Source organism: Varroa destructor, unplaced genomic scaffold, assembly GCF_002443255.2.
Source record: "Varroa destructor unplaced genomic scaffold, Vdes_3.0 BEIS01000007.1, whole genome shotgun sequence".
Lineage (NCBI taxonomy): Eukaryota > Metazoa > Arthropoda > Arachnida > Mesostigmata > Varroidae > Varroa > Varroa destructor.
Genome location: NW_019211460.1, coordinates 21073693 through 21096997, shown reverse-complemented (window position 1 = coordinate 21096997; position 23305 = coordinate 21073693). Strand labels below are relative to the sequence as shown.

The following is a 23305-nucleotide window of genomic DNA, read 5'->3' as shown; positions in this document are numbered from 1 at the left end:
CACGAAAAAGGAAACTTAACCTGTAAGTGCTACACGAAACGTTTGCGAAACTCCACAGAAACGTAGCGAAATCGAATTATCTTTAAGGCGCTTGGCCACGAAGGATGAAAACCGTATTATCTATGGCAGTAGTGTGCAAATAACAAAAAAAAAAAGTGTTCTCTGCAATCCAGAGTAATACCAAGAGAGGTAATGTTATGTATTAGGTATAACTGAGAAAGAAATCGCATACTATGAATTGCTGCCGTCCCACGAAGCGATTGATCTGTACAGGAACTACCGACAGTTAGCCATGAAAAACATTTATAGAACGTTAAAAAAGTCGACCAGAACTAGGTGACTGAAAAGGCGTTGTCCTTTATCATAACAATAGCGCAAAAAATCAAGGGAACTTATATGGGAAATGTTTACGCATTTGGGCCACATGGCCTAGATGTCGTACCACGAGACTATTATCTGTTTCGTTCTTTGCAGAACTTGCCTAAAATTAACTAAAACCAATATTAGTAGAGATATTCAAAAATCACTTATCAAAATGTTTGCCCACAGGGGAAGAGGCCACACGGATCCAACGGTGATGAAATTATGGTGTTATTAAAAAAACGGCAGAAAGCAACCGATCAGAATGGCATATACTTAGTTTAAAGTACATTTTTTTTTCTTAATTTTTAATTTTTTTTTTAATACAAATATATTTACGTCTACTTTGGCTTCGATAGACAAACATGTGGAGATAGTCTGGTACTCAAGGCATATTCCAACTACATCTCCGTACCGCCAGTATTCAGCCTAGTTTTATGTAGAAACACGAACGCGATGCTAAATTATACGAGCAATTGGACAAAAGTGAATAACTTATCTATGAAAGGTATGTTTCCATATGGTGTCGTATCATGTGCCCCTATGACGTGAATAGTTAACTGAGTTGCTTAAGCGTACCACCTAGCTAGCACAATGCTAGCTTTGGCTTCTCTGGTCGTCAAGACCATAATTGCTCGAACGACTCAATACCGTTTTTGTTCAGAGCCGCCACTGGTGTTACTTTCGTTCGTTTTTTTTTCAAAACGACAAAAAAGGCAAAGTCAAAACGGGTCAAGAGACGCTGTATATTCACAAAGAGATTGCCGGGACGACCGAGGTTCCTCTCGATGTCTTTTCAGTCGTTCGGTGATTCCAGCCGCGGCTACGGCGATGTTTTAAAAATGTGCAGAATTTTTTGAGTGCACCGGCCCTATCACGACGTAGAGAATATGAGAGCGTGAATGAAGACGTATGGGAGAACGAGCTGCATTGTAGGAACTAACGGGCTGCTGTTTCGAGAAGCAGGGGCACAATGTGCTTCCATAGTCGCTCGGCGTGAGCAGCATGCACTTGGAATTGTTTAGAAAAAGAGCAGATAGAGAACGAGACACCAATTTGACTTTTCTTTCATAAATTTGTCCTTCAAACTTGCTTCACATCTTTTCAGATTCACGGGCTTTTCTTTTTCTACACTTGTTCTTATCGCTCACTGCGCATGTACCTGCGCATCTGCCTTTTGTTCAGTGTCAAGTAGTCACAATTATCATACCTATTGTACGGTACGTGCCGACTTATCAACTTAGCGTCCAGACCAATCTCTGCAGTAACAGTGATACGAACGTCGAGAGCGAGGAGAGGTACTAAAGCGATACGATATGACGGTATGATAAGACAGCGTCATGCAGCGTTATCATCGAAGAAACAGCAGTTCGTCGTAGCCGTCACTTATCACCATGAGCGAGAGTGTCACTCACTACTGCCACACCCAAATCGAATAGCTAGTCACTCGTTCATGGCAGACATTACAGATCAGACATAGATAAGTACTGAAGTTAAAAATCATACACTGTGGAACTGGCACAGCCGAAATTAGTGAAAGGAGCTAGAACACAGGAGTGTTAGATAATATCCATTGAAAGTTGTACGTAGCTCCCGCAGTAACTGTGGAACAACAAGAATCCTGTTTTCGCGCCAGCCAGCCTCAGCTTCGCGTTCGGTGCCAACTAATTCAGTTTAATAATAAATGTCGCAAGCTTTACTTTCGGCTCTTAAGCCGTTAGACATTGCTTCAGACGGCTGGCTTCTAGCACAAAACGAAGTATGTCTGCGCCCGGATTCGAACCGACCATCACTGTTCCTCTAGTTCAGTAGGCAGATATACTACCGTTGCGCTTTACGGGAATAGGTATTCAAACTTACCTGCTCCGAGTCAGCACAGAGTCTAGTGATCCTTGACAAATGATCGAAGCAAACGAAAGACTACAGAAAACTTGCGGGATTGGGAAAGTAACTTGCGGCATTGATTAAGAAAACCACTTTCACGCAGTATCGATTTAATGAAGTGAATAAATGATTATCAAGTTGCCGGCGAAGGCGAGCGAAAGATGAACCAGCAGCGGTAAGCCCCAGAGATAAAGACCGTTTGGAGCAGGAAAGGGATTGAGCCTGGCTACGAGAACGACATTAGATCATCGTTTAGGTAATTGAAAACATTGTAGGTCGGTTCTTCTGCAACGGCCACGTAATCTCGTCCATGCACAATCGTTTATAGTAAGCGCCTTCAGCTGCATTAACAAAAAACTATAGTCGACCTTTAACCGTTAGTAACAGAGTAACCTACGAGTACATAACTGAACATACAGCGTTTCTGACAAAATTCTTTTTCTGTTACCCGTCACATTTCGTACAATAACTAAATCGCAGACAGAAGTACAGTCTTGCTCACCGCACTATAAAGTAAAATTATCATAAATTATCGACTATCCGTTATTCACGGATTTATATATCTAAAAGATAACTCTATTCCTTATCATTATCATAATCATACCCTATCATTATTACACGTGTTTTCCAGATACTATTTATGCGTACACATTGTAGCATAGTAAACTGTATCGTCTTTGGGTGTATTTCAGCAATTGATAAAGACAGTTGCATATTTTATCAATTAGATATCGCTTGGGTATGTTCTCTCCTAATCTTATCACGCACATACCAGTCCGTTGCAGGTCGAGATGGCTGCCAAGGCGCTCAAGTAACCGCCGTTAAATTTGCGTAACTTCCCACTGAAATGGCAGTGTTTTTTATGGCTGCCCAAATGTAGTCGACTATGAGCTATATTGCCCACACCACGGTGACGTTCGATTACCAGCGCTGGTGAGACAAAGTAGCGATTGGGCCGTAACATGACATGGTAGTTGGTACCTTCGATGGGTAACTCATAGTAGACTTCTTCGTCTTTGTTACTGCTAGCCGGGCTACCGTGAACATTTCGCCGGCTTCGTAGATGTTGATGAGGTTCGGAGGAGGATAAAGATGAAAACACTGTCGAGTCATCGTTATGATGACTGCCTCGGCCGTCATTTGTTGACGATGGCGATCCTGGTTCGGCTGAATGCGCCAGATGGTGCGAAAGAAACGTGCCATCAGCTGTCACCTTGCGTGGATGAATCACCTCAAACCACTCAAGGTCCAGGGCGAATCGCTCTGAAACCAAACATCAACAATACTTTATTGTTATACACATGTGGTAATATAAAATATATGTATATACATATAATCAGCATTTTGAAATGGACGCATCTCTTTCTTCAGGCGGCGTACCAACAGTTGCTTGTAGGCGTTCGTCTTCTGATCTACTTTTCTACTGTTCTACTTCTGATCTACGGCTAATAGTACACATAGATTTTCTCTCACAAAACAAAGCAATTTCCATTGGAGTCGGCGACGTATTCTTAAACTAAGCCAGCTACGAACGTACAATCAGAACATGAAATTACCTCTGCAATGCTTCCCGTTTTTACGTATCCTTTACCTCAGGTTTATGTTTTTACCTAAGCGTGTGATCACTAAAGGTCATCATCACACAATCAGATCACGTGAACGAAGAAACTATCGTAATTTGGTCATGACGAATGAGATCATGATTCGACTACTTGGTCTTTGGGCAGATGGGCCCAACTGCTAGATTGATCCAAAATACTAATTTCCTTTCTTCAGCCTCCCGTTGCAGACATGCTACGTACGTTCTTTGCCGTTCAGCCCGTAGATATGTCTAAAGTCATAAATACGCTATATTGCATTTATATCAACAAGGGCCAATATTTTACAGCGTTTGACTTGCGTAATAGCATTTAGGCTAGTTGGAACGGTCCTGCAGCTGATAGCTGCAACGGTCGATTTTGGCCTTTCGATACGACTCCGCGAAATTTACAGATGAATACGAGATGGACGTTACAAAAAGCTTATCTCTACCTATTCATTAGTAGTAGCAATAGTATTAATGAGAGTAGATGGATAAGGACTATTGTACCTTGGTTCGGAATAATGCAAATCAAAACAGCTCTAGAAACTTCATAGCCTTCCTCACCTAGGCCATTTCCATTGTTCCTGTGGAACCGCCATGTGGCACCGACCTGTCTCATTTTGCCCCAAGCCTTTTTCGCTTCCCTCTTTGTGAACGACAGTAGTCCATCGCTTTGGTACAGTATACGCCCCATGTCTTTCGTTAGGTCGGTTCCGTCGCCTGTTAGGAATGCTAACGTATATATGTGATGTTATTACGCATCGTCTATCCGAAAGACTAATGGGCAAACCAGTATGGAATATAGAGGGGGCTAGATATACCTGTACAACCGCCAACACACGACACAAGACGTAGATATACAAACAGGTGGGTCAGAGCAGTTGAATTCAGAACATGGAGATACCGGTTTGTAGAAAAAGCTTGAAAAATACAGTCGGCTACAGCAGACCGTATTCCGGAACAGATGTGACAGGCACCAACTGTGGCTGGGGTGGGACACGGTAAAACCTAACTCCGGCCACATGTTGGTTACACGTGACATGAGCTAGGAACTTTATTGGAACGGCATATTATACAGCGAAATAATATGTCCTAACAGCCACTGGACGGATGGACAGCAGTAAGAAGCAACAATGAAGCTTAGCCAAAACAAACTAATAGACGAGGAAAGAACCGGTGTCGTTAGGGTGGGTCACGTTTTTGTATTGGATATCGCATTCTAGTAAAGTTCCCGTTTAACTTTGGAGAAGCTATGACATGGACAGCTGTATCATCTTGTGCCTATGCTTAGTGCTAATGAACGCGGTCTTAACGAAACATACGCTATCACAATCCAAGCGTGTTCATACAAATGGGCTGAGCCTTATGAGCTCTCGTGCAAACGGTCGCGGTTTAGCAAGTTCTTTTTTATTGATACGCCTAGACAAGCAAGCTTTCTCCAAAATTACTTGCACGTATATACCTGTAACTTACTTTATATGTGCTCTGTTCATCAGTCATTATGAAAATTGTCACATGTTGCTTCTCATTTCATGTGCAACTATGCACACGCATGCACATACACACAGTAGGGCTCACCGATAGTTGTGTGCGGTACAATCTTCACATGAAGGTAATTAGCAGTAATGGTAACACAATCAAGTACACAAGAAAGTAAACGTGTAAAAAACAGCTCAGAAAAGGACTAATCTTCCAGAAACGGCCTGTTTTTGCAAAATCGAACGGTTGAATGACTTGAATACAGTCGCCAATCACGAGGTGCGATTAAGGTACGCGCGAATGACGTATAAAATGTTCACAAAGTTCTGAAAACTTTTAAAGGAACCTTTTGAGTGATACTGTCGCGCCAAGATTCAAGTTTTGATATGCATGCATATATTTGGCGTATCTGTATGCCTTCGACTCTTCAATGCCGTAAAACCCTTTTCTAACCGCACGTAACAAGACACAAACGCACTGAGACAATTACCTTTATTGAAATGCTTCCATTTTATCTGATCCATTTACCGTTATCCATTTATCCATTTACTGAACGGAAGGATCACTATTGACATAGCCGGAAGGGAGTGACAATCGTAAACAAATTCCTCAATTTATACCCCCTGCGTTCTCGTAAACACAGTATCACTGGTCTATAGCGTATGCGTGTACAAATTTTCCGAAAACAACTTCCGAAAAGTTCGCACGACCAACTTGAAAAATATCAATGTTAAAGTCTTTATTGACAGCTGTATCAATTAACTTAGCTTTTTTTTTGAATGAATAATCATTTTTTTTTTGTTTTTCAGAACCTCACTAGGAGGTCTTCAGTGACACATGTATTATACTTAAATATACGTTCACGGACCCAGCGGAGCGTATCTATGCTATCGTAGATTTTCACATGTAAAAAAAACGACGTCAGATGAAAGGCGACCCAATTTTCAGCGAGGCTGTGTACCTCAAATATGAGTTGCGCTAACATGGAAACGAATAAGTGAAAACATGGGCGCCTTCGGCGTGACCCCATATAAATTTTAGTACCTTTTAGATATCGCGTATATATTCCCTTACTGTTTTCGTGCCGCACTGCCCATTGAACGCTGGGTGGATAAGTCGCTACAAGTGCCCCTGCGGTGTCAGCTGCCGAAGGAGATAACTAAGGTGGCAATGATTTCTATCAGCCTGGAATATTCCAGCTTGCCTTTGTCTTGTACTATTAATAATGCAACGTATTGCTTCTCGTATCCATCAATAGCTTTACGAATAGCAGTCGAGCACACGTAAAGACGAAGATGGCCACACGTAGATTCAAATGGTAACTGCACATATACAAACACATATAAAAACAATGTCAACAGAGCTCCTTGCAGATGATTGAATCGTACGTATACATTCGTGCTATAGCAAAATTTCGTTCGGAAGACGCGCCAATGCGTTAAAGGGAAACGAGGTACTGCTGGTATTGTAGCACGCGGTTTATGACAAATACCGAGCCGGCGGTACGGACTGTAAAAAAACGGGATGCCGAAAGAGTATATGCATAGTAGAGAGCGTAACTGTTCTAAAAGTGTTAGCTAGATTCAAGAAAAAGTAGTAAACATATTCATCGTTTGTTGATACCATTATTGTTTCCCTTGCCAGCGACAGGGAAGCAGCCAAAGTCTGGTTCGGTTTACGTATGCCTGATTGTTTCACTGGTCTATCTATATACTATTGCCTAGCGATTATTTTGCTAAAAGGTCAAGACGCAAAATGCGTGATGCTCGCACCTGTTAAACGTTTGCACGACCTGTGTATGCATACAAGCAGATTTAGCTCAAACCGCTGGAGAGAATTCACGGGAGAACTTCGCTCGAACGTATTCTGTCATTGCTAAGCATATCCCTACCAGGATTGCTATTCGCTACCGAGGAACGATTGGCAGCTAGTTTCGTTACTCAAATGCGTCAATGCAGATAGCATATCGTATGTTATTAGAGTAGCTATTGGGCATCATCGTACCTCTACAGGCCCCTTAGAAGCCCATTATCGTCACTAACTACTATATCACCTCTTGACCTGTGCACCGGGCTTCGTGTATATAGCTAAGAACTGTACCTGAATCCATTGCTGCTCATTTACATAATAGTCGACGTTTTTAGAGAGGTCTGCACCTATAAAATCCTCAGTGAATTCCTTTATATATAGCACTCCGATTAATCATGCTCTGTCGAGCTAGGGTACGGAGCCCGCTTGACTTTAGCAAAAACAAGAAGTTGGTTTATTCCAGCGTCTTGATCTAATCGGCGCCTTCTGACACAATATCGCTAGCCGGCGATGCAGGAAAAGATGACAGGAAGGCCACTTGGCTCTTTAGCGCATAACGTTGCGCCATTTATCTCACCAGTAACCTATCTACAATATCTCGTCCACCTCCGATTTTTCCTGTTGACCTCTACTTACGCCAGTCTGGATATATGCACAACATCTCATGCAAACTGCATGTAAGCGCCGTCAAATGTCTTATACAGATAATGAAAGAAGACTGTGTACGAATCGAGATGGCTTGAATAAATAAAAAAAAAAAAAAATAGACGCATTTCTTCGCCGAGTGCCCCTACTTCCTCGAGACACTAGTCGTATAGTGTACGTTCCTTTGCGAGAGATATCAAAAATCGTCTCCTGAGCCGGCCGCTGTTGATTTCACGAATGGCTGAGCATGAGCGAATAAAAGTCAGCCCCCGCCTTTGCCAACCGCGCCTTCGTCTGCGCTATTCAAGAGGGCTATGACAGACCGCTGACCCAGTGCGCACTCCACACGGCCTGTTCAGCACGAAAAACGATACTTGTATGGCTCACTGAGCCTCAATAGCGGAGGGCCATCGCGAATTAATTGCTACTGTATACAGCTTTCCCGTCGATATGGTCATGGCTGTCTTTCAAAGGCCATTGTTGCTTGAACTACCACGTTATCTGTCGTATGATTTAGGATCCTTGCGTGTAATACTATGCATTATGATATTGTTCGAAATACACGTTGCTTGGACGTATAGTGCATGATCACTTTTTTATAGGATTTCATCCGCATGAATTAGATCAGTAACAACAATCCGATGCTATATTGTATCGTAGCTGTTTTCAGCAAAACGACAATGAGAAAAACTTGAAACGTTTATTCAACTAGAAGTGCTTTTAGCAGTCAGGTATAGAGTAAAGATGCTGGATAACTATGCGTGTCCAACAAAATTATGTTGACGACCGCGAACTAGCGTTGCGAAAGGAACACTATAGTGAATCTACGTCCCGTGCATGGAAGATAGATCACCTGTTTTACGTCAATATTTGCTCGTGTGAATCCGTGGGTCTAAATCGCGTCTCCATCACTACAGATATGTTTACAGTCGCTTTCAAAGTATTTTTCAATTTAGTTCCAGTCGATAGCTATTGCCAGTAGTCGCTGGCTAGTAGCCTAAGACGATCAGGTTAGACGCTAACCCTAGCCAGAGAGATAACGAGCAGATTCAAACGTCCAGCATACTCCTATACCTCGCTTTACATAATAACATATCGCCATCGGCCATGTTCTCGGCAAAACGGTTGTTTGCTTGGGCCTACTTTCTCGTCCGCAAGTGACGTTGCGTTAAGCGGGCCAAATATACGTGAACTGTAGAGACCATACGCGTGAAACTTTTGCGTAGTCTGTCGCTCTGTCCTTCCGTCGTTGTCCCGTTTCAAATAAGTGAACATTCGGGCACGAACGTATACGGAGTGTATCGCTGGTCCGCTCACCTGCACGTACTGGAATATCCGCACGAGGTAGACAAAATTGTTTACGTTAATTAATGCGCACCGCTCAAGCAAACTCAGACGTAGAATGTTAAGCACAAAGGTAGAGCCGTACGGGATGGCTGACATACACATATGTAATATTCGGTTCGTCTCGTAGTGACTAGTAAAGTGTGCAGCAGATATAATGTAATCATAGATCAGATCTGCAAGCGCCTAACGAGCATACGTAACAACATCTCAACATGAACTGACCCTTCTCTGTATTCTCATTTATCAGCGCTTATTACTTTGCTTTTGTTATTTTTAGGTGATTACTCAATTTGCGCCTTTATTCATCAGCCTGTCGCATGACTGACAACGCAACGTATTGGACCTACAAAGCCCTAAGTATTTTACCAAGGTACATATTCGATACTAACTATTACGTGTCATACATCTCCTAGTCTTTTAGCTAGGTTGGCTCGAGGCTTGTTTACATTCGATTGGCCTAGGCACACTCCTCGCTAGCCACAGCAAGCCCTAGAGGTAGTTTTCACTTTGTGCGTCATTGATAGTGCACTTTTTATCATTCCGGGACTGGAGCTCCGGCTCAAGCCTGCCTTGCGCTGACCTTTACCGATTAAGTTCTTAATTAATTTGGCGGCTCATAGGGTATCGCGTAGTAGATGGCGCCATATAGTCGCATTTCATTCTCGTTGGAACTATCCCTATTTGAGACGAAGTCACCTGCCCCGTTTCCGTCTTCTTTATGTTGTTGTCAAGTGCTTGAAACAAAAAGGAAAAGGTATCCAATAGCGTATCGACACTGTGCACTTATTCATGGTCCTTTCCTATTCTAAAGGTATAGCTCCAGCTAGATCAAGGCATTCCTATTTTATCCCCGTGTGCGATAATATCTATATGGTATAAGTTATTTATTATGATAAAACTATGATATCCTATATATATATATATATATAGTAGCCTAGTGACGCCGTCGAAGACAATCGGCAACGACAGCAGTCGTAAGTAATATTCGCTATACTATTGTGAAAACAATGTGCATCTCAATTGCTGGGACGTTTCAGTGAAACGTGTTCACTAGTGGGTGGGGGGTAATAGGACAAATCTGCAATTTTCAGGTTAGCTCGAGTGGAACACAGGTATCATTTACTTCGAGTGTACGGCTTGCTGCCGAGGAGGGTCCACGTCACGAACGTGAATCTTAACGACGGAATGCTACATCGACGCTGGATACTAACGAGTAAGGTCAATGTTTGAATAATTATTACAAATAAAGCCTTCAACAAATAAGCCATCTTCAAATAGGACATTTTTTAATGCTTTATGAACAATGAAGGCCTATTGAACCTCTGAACGGCCAGCTATGAAAATGTTCCATTTAACATTGCACAACCATGACGAGGCTACGTTTTTCTCATTTCTAATTTCCACAGATATATAACGTTTATTATGAAAGAAACCGGCATAAAAAATGTTTTTAAAAAATCCTATCAATATTCTACTCGTGAACATGGAAAGTTCGGTTTATTAAAAGAGCTGATCCGCTTCTCATTGACACTGCCTCAACTCAAGCAATGATGGTCTGCTCTCAGTTGTTTTGCTAGCAACGAGTCAATTCAATGTCGTGGGCGTCTCCGTCTCACTTCCGTCTTTTCATTCGGGTTTAACTCATGAAGCAAGGGCTGTGACAGCAAAAGGGGCGAAACAACTGGACTTCATTAGTCGTTGACTCTAAACTCTCGTGTTGATCCTTCTTCTTTGACGAAAGAGAACAATAAGAAAGGAACGCGAAAAGGAGTAGCAAAAAAAGTCTTCATGCGCATTCATAAACGAAACAGAAGACTTCAATGAAGAAGGGCGGAACAGCAGGAAAGCACTATACAAATCATTATTGGCCATAGTCAAGCTGAAGCAAGGCAAGCTCATTGAACTTAGTTGGTTGCTACTGGTTGACCGACCGCCAATGTTTTCGCCCCTTGTGTTCAGCCTCTAGTTAGAATCGAAGCGTGTCTTTGATCTAATGATAGCAACAGGTAGACGGATGCATTTCGTAAACATTGCAACGTCACGGCGCCAAGAGTGACGTCGTTTGCTATGTGTATAGATGCACATATAGCACAAACATGATATTTGGCAGGGTGGATAAGCTGGGGAAGACCTACATGCTCAGTCATCCTAGGCAAAGTGAGCAAAGTTCCCGTCTGCGGTCTCCCCTTATTCGCCTGGAACTATATTAGATTTAGGCTGACAGGAAACGCATCTGTATGTATGCCTGCGGGATATCCACAAGGAAGAGGTCCACGAAAAAGCTCTTTATAAAAAAGTGAGTGTGAGTGGTCCATCGACGTTGGTAATGGCGCAGGCTTTGACCGGCAGCCCTAGTAGATGTATGCCCAAAGGCCCTGTCCGATAACCTGATGGTAGCGAAGCTCTGCCCATCAATATCCGAGTCGGAATCGTAGGTGCGAAAGAGAAAAGGAGGAAGATCGCGGAATCAGACCGGTCTGCTACCTACAGCTTGCTTCCTAACTGCGATTGGGGCGCCGTAAGCACGGAGCGCCCGTATGCACTATATAGGGCTCTTTTTTGCTGGTGGTAGCAATGGCGGCCGTGGTAAAGGCAATAGCACAGGAGAAAAGGCGTTTATACTATATGCCTCGAGAGCAACATGATTATGCCCTGCTTTCGCCAGCTTGCGAGCCTCACTTCATTGTGTTTAGCAAAGATGGCTATTCACAAAAAAGGTTGAATGAGGCGACCGATTTTTTTCTCTGCTGCTTCAGCAGAGAGTGGCCAAAGGCGTCGCAACGCAAAAATGGTAACTTACGGCATATCAGTTAACTTCTACTGGGGTACGTTAGCGGAGAACAGTTAAAAGCTATCTTAAGATGTCGAACAAATTAGGATACTTCGTATCTCGTAAAAAAATAAAGAATCGCGGAGAAGAGGAAGACAGCGGTGCCCATAAGCGGGTGGGCCATAAGTAGTGTTCATTTTTGTGTCGTTGGCAGCGCCTAATGTTGACTAAATTATAATACTACAGCAAAGTTACTGAATCCTAAACAGACGTCTAGCTAAGCTTTACAAATTATATTGTACATTAGATTTTCAGTAGACTCTTTACGAAGTCGGGATTACACTAGAATTACATTTTAGTAATTTTAGTGTGTTTACCAGAACGGACGAAATTTCAGAAGTTTTTTCTTGCGCTCTAAAATTTAACCAAACGACTCGTTTAATATCGTTATTTTCGATAGCAAGACAAAGATTAAGTTTGCAGGAACTCCTGGCAACTACACATCACACGCGTTCAAGTATATATGGAGAAAAAGCTCGTTATTTCTTACCGTTGTAGAAGTACAGATTACCCTTAGCCAAAAATGTCTATTGAATTTTTTCATGCCGAAACTTAGTCACTACTTTCAACACACTACAGTTTGCCGTTACAACTTATACAAAATCAAGTATATTACATATCGACACAAATACACTGGTTCAATTAGTATAATAGAAACAGTTGTTGAAGACAACTTTTCACAAGCTGCAAGTAACAATAAACGCATGAGCAAGCGAGGGAGATCAACTTTAATTAAGTGAAGTTCTGCATTTCGAGCGACATGTAGCGGGCCATGTCCAGTGGTCTTGAGTACTTCCATCGTTGGGCGTTCTTTGACGGTTTTGTCAACAGATATCAGACCTCGCTTTACCTTCCCATTGTGTTGACCGGTACTAAACAAAATTAAACCAGTGTCTTTTTGTTCGATATAAAGTACCAGAGGCGAACGGCAAGCTTTTCTGGCAACCGTTTTGCTCTGCCATCGTTCCAGTCATCTTGCATCGGGAAACGTCATGCCTGGATGGCCACGATGACCCGGGCACCGTCACGACTTCCTCTTACTCAGCCTAAGCTTGACTTGATCTTACCCGGAGACAACGCCAACCGTAGCAGCAGTGATGCCTGCCATGTACTTCTTTAACCCTTTTGGACCCGTTTTCAGCAGGACCGCAATAACATGGCTATGTGCGATATGTCAGAGCACGTCAATCCCACTTCGATGGACTAATTGTGCCCTAGCTGCGTCCCAGTAAACCGTTTTATGTATCGTGCTCCCATCAACTCTGGCGTAATCAAAAGCACGTTAAACAGGGAAAGAAGGGAAAATGAAATGTGGATATGCCGTAAATCGATTATTTCCGGCGTAAAACGACTTTGTTTAAATTTCTATAAAGATTAGCTCAACATGATACAACTAGGTTATTGTATTGATTCATTACATGCAAGGGTCTAAGGGTGCCTAACGGTATCAAGACGACTCCATCGGATCGTGGGAGAAAATACATCAAACATTGTTTCGTAACATATATTTTAAGTGAATTTTACTTTGTACATTTGTATAAGTTAGCTGTAACTTGTTTATTCGAGCAAATTCTTTACTTAATCTGTCATAGTAAATTAGTTATCTCGCTTCTTTTAATATATGGGACGGCATCTATGCTACCCTCCTCAGACATGCATGCTCATATCACCGACTGTGCTAGAAAGAAAACTGGCTTCCTACACGTATTCCTAAGCTATGCTTTGTAAAGTTTCTGTCGTTTAGCTCCATGATCTCAGACGTTGCTAAGGCGTATGAAAAGATTATCTATTACGTATAGACCTCTTTGCTAGTAATTCTATTTTTCATATTGTAAACGTCTCGCGGAACTTGTCAGGTGCTAAATGTATGTCACCCCAATCGCAACCTAATGCAGGGTCTAAGCATCGAAACGGCCTGCAAGTACTGAAATGGCCTTTTTTACCGTTTGCACATGGGCTCACGTTCTGCCAACGCTAGGTTAATTTATCAACTCTATTTAATTTGGGTAGTAGTGCAGGGTTACTGCACAGATTCTGCTTCTGGATGCGTGGGTGTTCTTTCATTTTTAAAATGTTCCAGTGGAATGTCATGACGTATAGGTGTATTTGAGGTGGTAAAACCGGATATCTGGAAGATTCACTATTCTTAGCCATTAAATAACGTAGATGGCGTCCGCTCAACTTAGTGCTCCAAATACAATTCATTAGATAAAGAGAAGCCACCAGAAGAAGGGAAGAACACAACATATTTCGGCTAATGCCCTTCGAAGCAAAAGTATATGATTTAGTTAAGGCGAGCTAAGGAAGTGTCCTTAAAAATTTACCACAGGAATATATGCGAGCAGACTGGAGAGCGCTAAACGCTCGCTTATTATTTCCTTTACAGGATTTTACTTTTTGTTTCCGCCAAATATAATAAATATAATATAATTATAAATACATAAGTCGATGTATATATATCACCTACCTTCAGTTCGTTCTTTCTAGGCTAGATAAATCGTCAGTCTGATTTGAAGTATCGGTTAGATACGAATGACTGAGGTAACTAGCGTGTGGACATAATAAACACCTAAGACGTGACCAAAGTGGCGTAAAGTTTTTATTGGAAAGTGACTTTTTTTTTCTAGAATACCGTCGTGTCTAGGCCATATGGTATTTTCTCATTGGTCATATTTTGCTTCCATTTCAAGGTCCTTACCCTGTTATAAATGTTTCGAGTTTAATGCCTGGTGCCTTATCAATTTCATACTAAAAACGGCGTGGTCCGTGTGGCTAATGCGCATCCCTTTAAGCGTATTGCTATAGTCGCCATGAACGTACAATCATCGCTGGTTTAAGTTTCAGCGTTGGCAAACAATTATCGTGGCGTATTATTACCACGACGTTTCATAGGTCTGTTGGAAAAACCTCAGGTAAGTCCAGGACAGAGCGCGCTTCAAGTGAGTACCTATTCAACAAGCACTGGAACGTTTGGACAATAGCTAGCCTGTACATTTAAAGATTTACACAACAATTTTTAGTCATAAATCATCATCATCACTCTTATCTGAGCAGCACGCTGCTACAGATTTTTGATTATTAATCTGTAGTCTGACTTGGCCACCGACGTTTTTCCAGGTGCCTTTTGCATGGTGCTAAACAGAACCTGCGATACACATGTGAGAGCGAAAAATGCCTATTTTAAAAATAGTAATATCGAATATAAAATAGGAATATAGAATAAAATAGGAATGCCAAATAACCGTCAGGAGTACTGGTCCGGCAGCTCTATATGTCGTTGTTTTTTGATTCGAATACGCCGACGTCCGGTCGCGTCTTTGTTGACGCATGCTGTTACAATGCGCTGTGTATAGCAAGAAATCAGGTAGTCAAAACATGGCCAAGCAAACCGCTTCTTACAGGGTCATTATCTACTCGTCGCAAGTAGATCCGCTCTTATCAACACAGAAAGGCGAGAAAATGCCGAGAGCCTACGAACGACTGCGTCCAGCGCGGGCCTGCGCGTCGCGTTGGGTTTATCTTGGGTATAAATGTTCATAAATCACCCTGCAACTGTTGGTCAGCTCTATCTATTCACTCGCATATATATATATAGAGAGAGAGAGAGAGGGGGCGAGAGATTGGTAAAGAAATTACAATACTTTGAATGAAAAGTCGAAGCAGATAGCTCTGATGCGGTCGTTTTTTCGTTTGTCCACTCTATCATGTCATCTATTTCTGCTGTTGTTACCATCTCTGTACCGCTACCTCGTACCGGGCTGTTGTAACTGCATTTGTCTGGCAAGATATTTGTAGGTTGGGTCACACGTTTGGAATATCAGTACCAGCTTTATCATAAATCGCCTTTCGAAAAGGAAAATATAAGTGGTATTCCACGCTTTTTAGAACTGTCGCCTACCGTCATTGTAGCAATCATAGTCACATCAGCATAGCGGAGACTAAAAAGTAGCGAAAAAAAAAAGGCAGTGAAAAGCGTTAAAATGAGACCGCGTTATGTTTATACGAACCTACCGTATGTGTGCAACAAAAGACGATATGAACCTATTGGCTACTGTCAGCCTGCGGCAATGTTAAGGGGACCCCTAGACGCTTGCGCGAAGAAGGTATTGTCATGACGATGATTCAACCTGTCTTTTGCTGTGACGCTATTTCGTTTCTACCTGAGACAGGCGCTTCGTGCCGTTGTTGTGAAAACGCGCACGGTTTATCTATGTCACTTACACATACGCGTAACTACAGCGGACGGGATGGCCGCAGTGATAATTTGCTGGTATAATAAAAAGAGCGAGAAACCAGAGTGGACAAATTTCGGGTGTGTATATATATATATATATATATATATATAATCATTTCACTGTTGTTGGGTTATTGGTCCTCGCACTATACGTGCATGTGTGAAATGTGCAACTAACTATTACGGTAGATGTAAAACGAATTCATAGGCTTTGTTACACAATTATGTGGTCTGATCTGATGTTAAGAAGCCATCATTATAGAATACGAAACACGCGTCCCTACAACAGCTCTAATGATCGATTGCTCTTATCAAATGTATGTAGCGGGCTATGAACGAAGGCAGTATCTAATTATATTATTCTTAGATCAGGAGGCTTGTTTTGCCGGTGTGCAACCTTATTACTGGGTCTGCCTCAGGTGGCAATTTGTTCACGTCTAGATTCGTTTTAGCCATCGCCCTGACTGGCATTGTCAATACCTTTGACACAGTGAGGGTCCCCAGATCACCATATGTATATGTGTACACAGTCTAGCGTAGAGAATTTTGCAAAATTCTACACAATCTTGTACATAATTCATATGTAGAAAGGCGTTAATAATACTAGGGCACCGCAATAAATGTTTAGGTCGAGGCCTTTAAAGGATTTCTTGAACCTTCAGATGCGTCGAAACCCTCATGCGTTTAGGTAGACGACGATGCCAAGGAACACATTATGTACATATGTGGGTCCGATGGTTTAACAGGATAGATATGTCGAAAATTATGTGATTGGCGTTACGTTCTAGAAATCTACCCGGCAAGATTCCAAGTCGAAAAGAGAAGACTACGCTATCCAACTAAAAATTCCCTAACTACTATCTATAACCATAGGTAAAAGGCTCTGCACGTAATCAGATCCAGTTGTGTAATTCGTGCAGGTCAAAGCTGCGTTTCCCTCTGAAAAGAAATGCAGCCAAATGGAAAGAACTTAAGTTGCCAATTACGCAAGCGTCCCCTGGCAGTTGCGGCCTACTCCGAATTTTCCCCATGATACGCACAGCATGCATATAATCATGCAACGTGCGTAGGACTGGAAATGGCCTGCCATTTCGTGATACCTAGAATAAAGATGGATTTCGTTTGTGCGTTTTGTCCAGACTCTATTCAAGACCATTTGTGTTTGTTTTATCGATCCATTTAATTGAACTACATGGCAAACATGAAATGTAAGAACCGAGAAAACCGCTCTAGTTTTTAAGTGGGTGTTTGAAAAAGACATTGGCCTCTTAATCAAAACACGCATGCCTCATGAATATTTTCAAAAGGATCGAAATCCTTTACTAGAGTAGACCAATGACTTGGATCTGAAACTTAGTCAGCCAATTGATAATGTTATCCGTTTCTACATTACATTGTCTTCTTTGCATTCAGTATATTCACCTAGGAGTGATAAGCCACGATAAAGAGGAAAAGCAGCGATAGAGGCCTGATAATAGGAATACATGATCTAACTAATTCTGTTGACTGTTTCGACTATGCGGCTGATCTACACGAAATACTGTTCTAGATAGAATATTTCTGCAAACTTAATAAAACTTACAAACCGCTTACGCTCTGCAATTGAGTCACAATGCCCGAGCCCGTTTGGTTACTTCTTGCTGATGTATAGGCATTACTTCGTCGACAACTTGAAAATTCGTCGAATGATAATGGATCCGAATCTTCATGAAAAGATTCGGATCCATCACCATTACCTTGAAGATTTTTTAACTTCCATATATAGATAGTTCATCGGCTGCGTTGGGAAAACAAGACAGTTGCCGTCTGCTTAATGGTCTAAACAAACCACGGGCAAAATTAGGAAGTTATTATAAAATTATACGTTACTGTAGGAATTGTTAGAAATTCTTTGTTTACTGCATAACTCAACCCTTGTCTGCGCAATGCATGCGGTCGTACACACGTATTTACGTACTAACTATGCCGCGTATTATTTCTGTTAATTTCTGTGGAGACAAATGTTTTCTTTTGCACAGACATGTATATAATTTTCGTATTGTAGTTACTTTTTTCCTCAAGAAACACGACGATACGACTAGCTAGTAACTAGTTGTATCATTGTGTACCTATGAATCTTTTCACGAACCAATGGCAAGCATATTTGTTGATTACATTATTTTAAATATTATTGCTATCGGTAATATACTGACCATTATTTGTGCCACTTGCTGAATCTGTCAAACAAAAATATATCAGGAAACGTCCCGAGTAAAAGGCTCGCTCTTCTGGACGAACCCATTTTGCATAAAGATGTTATCCAAATTGGAGGCATTCAACTCAAATAGTTATCGATGTCGCTTTGTTGGACACGATCAATCGTATCGCTGATGCGCCGATCATATTCCAGCTAATACTGGGGTTGGCCCGCGACGGTTTTAGAAGCCGAGGTGTCCACTATATCGCCAGCTACTGAATAGCCAGAGAAAAGGCGCAAGGCCCCTTCTTTCCTATGGACGCGGAAGCAATTAGGAAAAGTGCGGCGGATACATTTACCGTGGCATTGACGTAAGTGCCTGCATCTCTAAAGGCCATATGTAGAAAACCCGTTGGATTGAATGCGCAGGTTCTCAAATTCCGTAGCCCTTAGTGGATAGGGCTTTGACGAAATACTCACACACCCATTGGCTGCGCCAAAGATAGACTAGACGACCAGATTCGTATTGAATTTGTGAATGCAAGCCTTGTCGTGTAGAAGTTGAACCCGTTCGCCGATCTCGTCCTGGGCATTTCCCCTATTTAATCGTTACCCCTAGACCCTCTTCGTACTACTTGCATGGCAGAGATAGCTACAATGCCAGCAAGCACTAGCGGGGGCAGTGGCGACGGGGCAGAGATACTCGTATACCACATAGACCTATGCGTATATGCGGCCAAAGTAGATAGAAAAGCCTGGCGGTATTGTATTGTCAGGGGCGAAAACGAGGGCTAAGAAGAATTTCGTTTTTCTCAACGATGAATTCGCCCCAAATGAATATATGTTCGAATCGCACCCAATAGTTCCTTAACCCGGGATGATTTTTCCGTTCGACAAACGTACTCACCTCACTGCATTCAATTTGACCACACCAGGTCGTGCCAATGCCTCCGAGTGCGCGTAATATCAATGACCACACACGATACCGGTAGGCACAGCAAACCGATGTGCCGTGCCTAAGGTTAGTTCCTGTATGTATGAAGGACAGTTCTGATAGAACAGTTTATTGAGCAAGTGCTGCTACCTTCAAGGGGAATGGCTCGCGTATTACCCGACCGCACTATGTCATAGTGGGGTACTATGTGTATCTGTTGATGTGTTCACGTGGCTCAACAATGCGGAATGAAGTAATTGTTAACCGCGATAAAATATACAATAATCCAGAGTAGATACCGAACGCCAGCACATACGTGTCGAAACATTGTCACGAAAATTCTATTATACGCGTTTGCTTGTCTAGTAGCGTGGCCAGATCATTGATTGTCTGTAATTTTGTTATATTCCACAGTATGTTTAGTGACAAACGTCAGCTAGAAAAATTCGAATATTGATAGTGGGCAGCGGCAACACTATCGAAGGTTTTCGAAGTGTCCAAACATCCCAAGCGTAGTCCCGAAGCAACAATTGCGTCCGCGTTAATTTCGGTATATCCATAATCTTCAGCTGTCTAACGTGAGGCGTCAAGCCTAGTTAATGTACAGTTAAATACTTGAGTACATATTGACAAATTTTCACAGCGTTCACACTTGAGCAGACAGAGCAAGCTTCGCATTATGCCACATCCCGAGTAATAATTCATTTAGGGCAGACTCGTGTGCATTTTTCTTTCTTTCAACATATGCATATCAGCCTATATATACATTTTTTCTTTGCAGACGTACGACTAGCACGGACACTATGACCAACATAAACAGATACAATGACTATATGGCAAAACACCATTCACTTGAACCGAATGCTCTCGAGCGATTCGTCGTGTGTGTATATAACGTACTTTCATTAGGTACAATTTAGCTTTCCCAGTTAAACTAACCCTTTTTGCCGCCAATGGCGTTGTTGGATGGCCGTCATTGCTCGATCAGCACGGCACCCACAGTCGTTCATTTGAGAGCAGCCTTAGGCAAAATCACGGACAAAGCAACAGTTTCTACTACGCGCAGCTTACGTTAGACTTTTACCTTTGTAAATAGGTACGATATTATTATACGCTATCTATCTATCTACGATCTACGCATCTATTTGAGGTCCAAGCAATGGTCATCGAACGGTTCGTTCGAGCTGTCATATTCATAATACTGCCTCGTTTATACATTAACAGCTGGTTGTTACTGTAGTGTTTTCTGGCAATAGTGACAGACACTCTGTTCACGTATTTTTATTGGGAGTGCTGTTAATATTGTCTGTGTGCAAGGATGTCTTATTCTATATTAAAAAAATTAGCGATAAACTTTGTTCCGTTCCACAGTATAACGCCGTGCCATGAAAAAGCATCACCAAAGACACATCGCTTTAAAGCGAGCAGTGCCGAAAGTGAAAGTATGCCACCTTAAAAAAAGGACGCTTCCAATGGCCTTTACGTGAAACTCCTACTTTAATTAGTTTTAGATAGTTTAGTTATAATCAAAGAAACGGGTTATCAATAACATTTGTTAGATAACACTCTCAGGCACTGTTCTTGCATTATAGACGTTGCGGCAGGCTCTTTACTCAGAGTTCTATCGATATAACCATACAATTACAATTGTAGAAGCAAGTACAATCCGAAAGCTTCACAGGTGCAAACCAGCTCTAACAACTAAAATGGACGGTAATTGGGTGGTGAACACTAAAAGCAAGGCCATATCACTCGATATCGTCTTCTTTTTTTCCTCGCACTTAAACTTGTGCATCACGTTTGCCGTGATGGGCCTTCCTATGAAGAACCTTGCCGAGTCATACGTAATGTCCCGTAGTCACCTGAACGAGGCGCAAATTCACGCTAGTATAGATATACTAGATTAATGCTTTTATCGCGCAACTAAAAGTCCTTCAACGTCATTGAGTAGTAAGTTGAAAAGGAGGAGCCTATTCGATTACACGAGCGCGGCAAAGTTATGATCATGCGCTGATTGATTGTCTATACACTGTATTGTCGACGATCAGCTATTGGAGAAAGCCAACTTGTTAGAATCTGTTCCCGAGCTCATGATCATTTATTACAGTTCGTATGTGTAGTGAAGAGGCAAAACTGTGCACTATATCCTGTCAGCCAACATGTTGTGGCCGACACGGCCATCACTATCAGGCTTTGTTGCCGTATCCCCCTCAGCGCAACTTGTTTCTAGCAGCCCCCTCCCTTTAGGTTTATGGAAACCGCAGAGCGACACGTGTTGTCCTAACTACGATAATGACGATCACGAATTTGAAAACGTAAATTTACACCGCGCATAAATACAACGCGCATGATCAATTGTCGTTGATCGAACAGACTCATCATGGATAGAGACGAGAAAACAAATTTCGCCGTGAGCCATTTTAATACACACAATATGGTGGTTCACATGTATTTAACGACGAGAATACTAATACACTTTGCGAATATCGCTGTTTTTTTTTCATTTTCAGTGGTTTTTACCTATTTCACGACGAATACCTTTACGACGGTTCCACTTTGTGAGGTAACGCCTACTTGCGTAGGGGTGCGAAAAATTGTTTTGCGCCTACAGCGCTGCACCTGTAGTCGAATGAGGGAGAAGAAAAAAACACCTTAGAAGCGAGCGCCTTTTAATAACTGATGTTGCCTGATCACAGTTAGAAATGCCTGATTTACGTAATGATATTCAGATAACAAACGATGGTTAAGACCGAGCTTATCTGTTACTTTCGCTAACCCTTCTGCTCGAGAGCATGTGATGCTCACTTGATCTTCGCCCTTACAGGGCCTGAAACGGCCTTCCGTGTTGCGTACATTTCGTACTTGTGCCGTTTTTGGAAATAGCTCTAAGCTCTATTGGTATTGTATAGTAATAATACGACTGACAAACGAACTTCGCCTATTAAGCATTTGCATTAAAAGTCGATTTTAATTACTGGAATTAATTAAGTTCGGCAGCACTGCGAGGCGATGAAGCCCATTCCCGATTCGTATTTATTATCGCAATGCTTATAAAAGCAAATTAAAGACTCGGTTAGTGAATATTCATTCATACTATTACGCCTTGTTAGCGTGAAGCATCAACTGATCACTCTGTCCCGGTTACTCATAAAAAAAAAAGCTCCGTCACAGCGCCACCCTTGGCTTTCCTGAGGTATGCTGAATGACCTTGCTGCGGCTGGGAAGAATAGCGTCTCTAAAAATCGACATTATTCCATTGTGAAGACCTTTATTTGAGGACACCTACTAATATGCCTTATATAACCGGAAGTAGGGTAATGTTTTTGTTTTTGGCAGTTACCTGGTCCGGTAATTTCTCTTGGTTTCCGTTGGGATCATATAGACTCGCTGCGTTTGCTTCCCGATGCTTTCGCTTCTTTCGTGCATCTTTTGTCCTTCTTGTGTCCGCATGTACATGCATACCTAGGAAAATATGCAATAGTTTGTACAACATTCAACTGCGCACCTTATACAACGCGGCAGTTATCACCTTGGCGAGACCGGTTCGTCGTTAGATTATGAATTTTATTTACTATTTATTTTATGTACTCTACCCGTCAGTTCGTTAACTCTATTAACTTGGTGCGCTTCTCCTAGAACTGTGCATACACGGCCGTTTCCCCGCGTGCCCAGCTATTTGCCTATAAGCTTTTCCACCTCTCTGCTAAAGCTCTCCCCGGCTCGGCCGGGCACAAACCTTTTTATAAATTATTATTCACACATCAACACCGTTCGCCGTGTTTTGAGTAGCGGGATCGGCCTAAGTCTGAAACTGATGCAGAGGGAAACCTCGATAGCAGCGGCCTACGCAAGCAAATAGAGAGTTTACCTGGATCCATCGGTTAACTTACCATAGTTAGCGTTTAAAAGCCGACCTAGGATGTATTGTAGAAACTACGGCATAACCATCTTATCCAGAAAAGTGAGAAGGCAGAAAATGAGGTGCGGTAACGTGCCACTGAATCGGGTGACCGTTCAAAGGATTG

At 42.1% G+C, this 23305-nt stretch overlaps 1 protein-coding gene and 1 long non-coding RNA gene across 14 annotated transcripts in view; one reads left to right on the top strand and one right to left on the bottom strand.

Moving 5' to 3' along the window:
• The window catches only part of LOC111254967 (A disintegrin and metalloproteinase with thrombospondin motifs 6-like), a 236974-nt gene that overhangs the window by 119942 nt on the left and 93727 nt on the right, over positions 1-23305 (bottom strand). For 2 of the 11 annotated variants that reach the window (XR_015318072.1, XM_086976294.1), the window contains exons 1-2: positions 4391-4544; positions 3017-3507 (exon numbers count right to left, since the gene is read on the bottom strand). Coding sequence is in view for 9 of the 11 variants with exons in the window: in XM_086976294.1 (XP_086832420.1) it covers positions 3017-3507; positions 4391-4520 (621 nt within the window). In the remaining 2 variants the exon portion in view is untranslated. Of the gene's footprint in view, positions 1-3016; positions 3508-4390; positions 4546-7405; positions 7431-23305 lie in introns of those variants that run through there. The other 9 variants (XM_086976297.1, XM_086976298.1, XM_022816483.2 and 6 more) reach the window with 7 other exon arrangements.
• LOC147754441 (uncharacterized) lies at positions 9388-14561 on the top strand. 3 transcript variants are annotated; one of them, XR_015317551.1, is made up of 3 exons: positions 9388-9476; positions 10198-10319; positions 12907-14561. It is a non-coding gene; the product is annotated as an uncharacterized LOC147754441 (long non-coding RNA). The 3 variants fall into 3 exon arrangements; XR_015317553.1 differs by lacking the exon at positions 9388-9476 and adding an exon at positions 10052-10080 and having other exon boundaries at positions 12907-14559; XR_015317552.1 differs by lacking the exons at positions 9388-9476; positions 12907-14561 and adding an exon at positions 10513-10656 and having other exon boundaries at positions 10026-10319.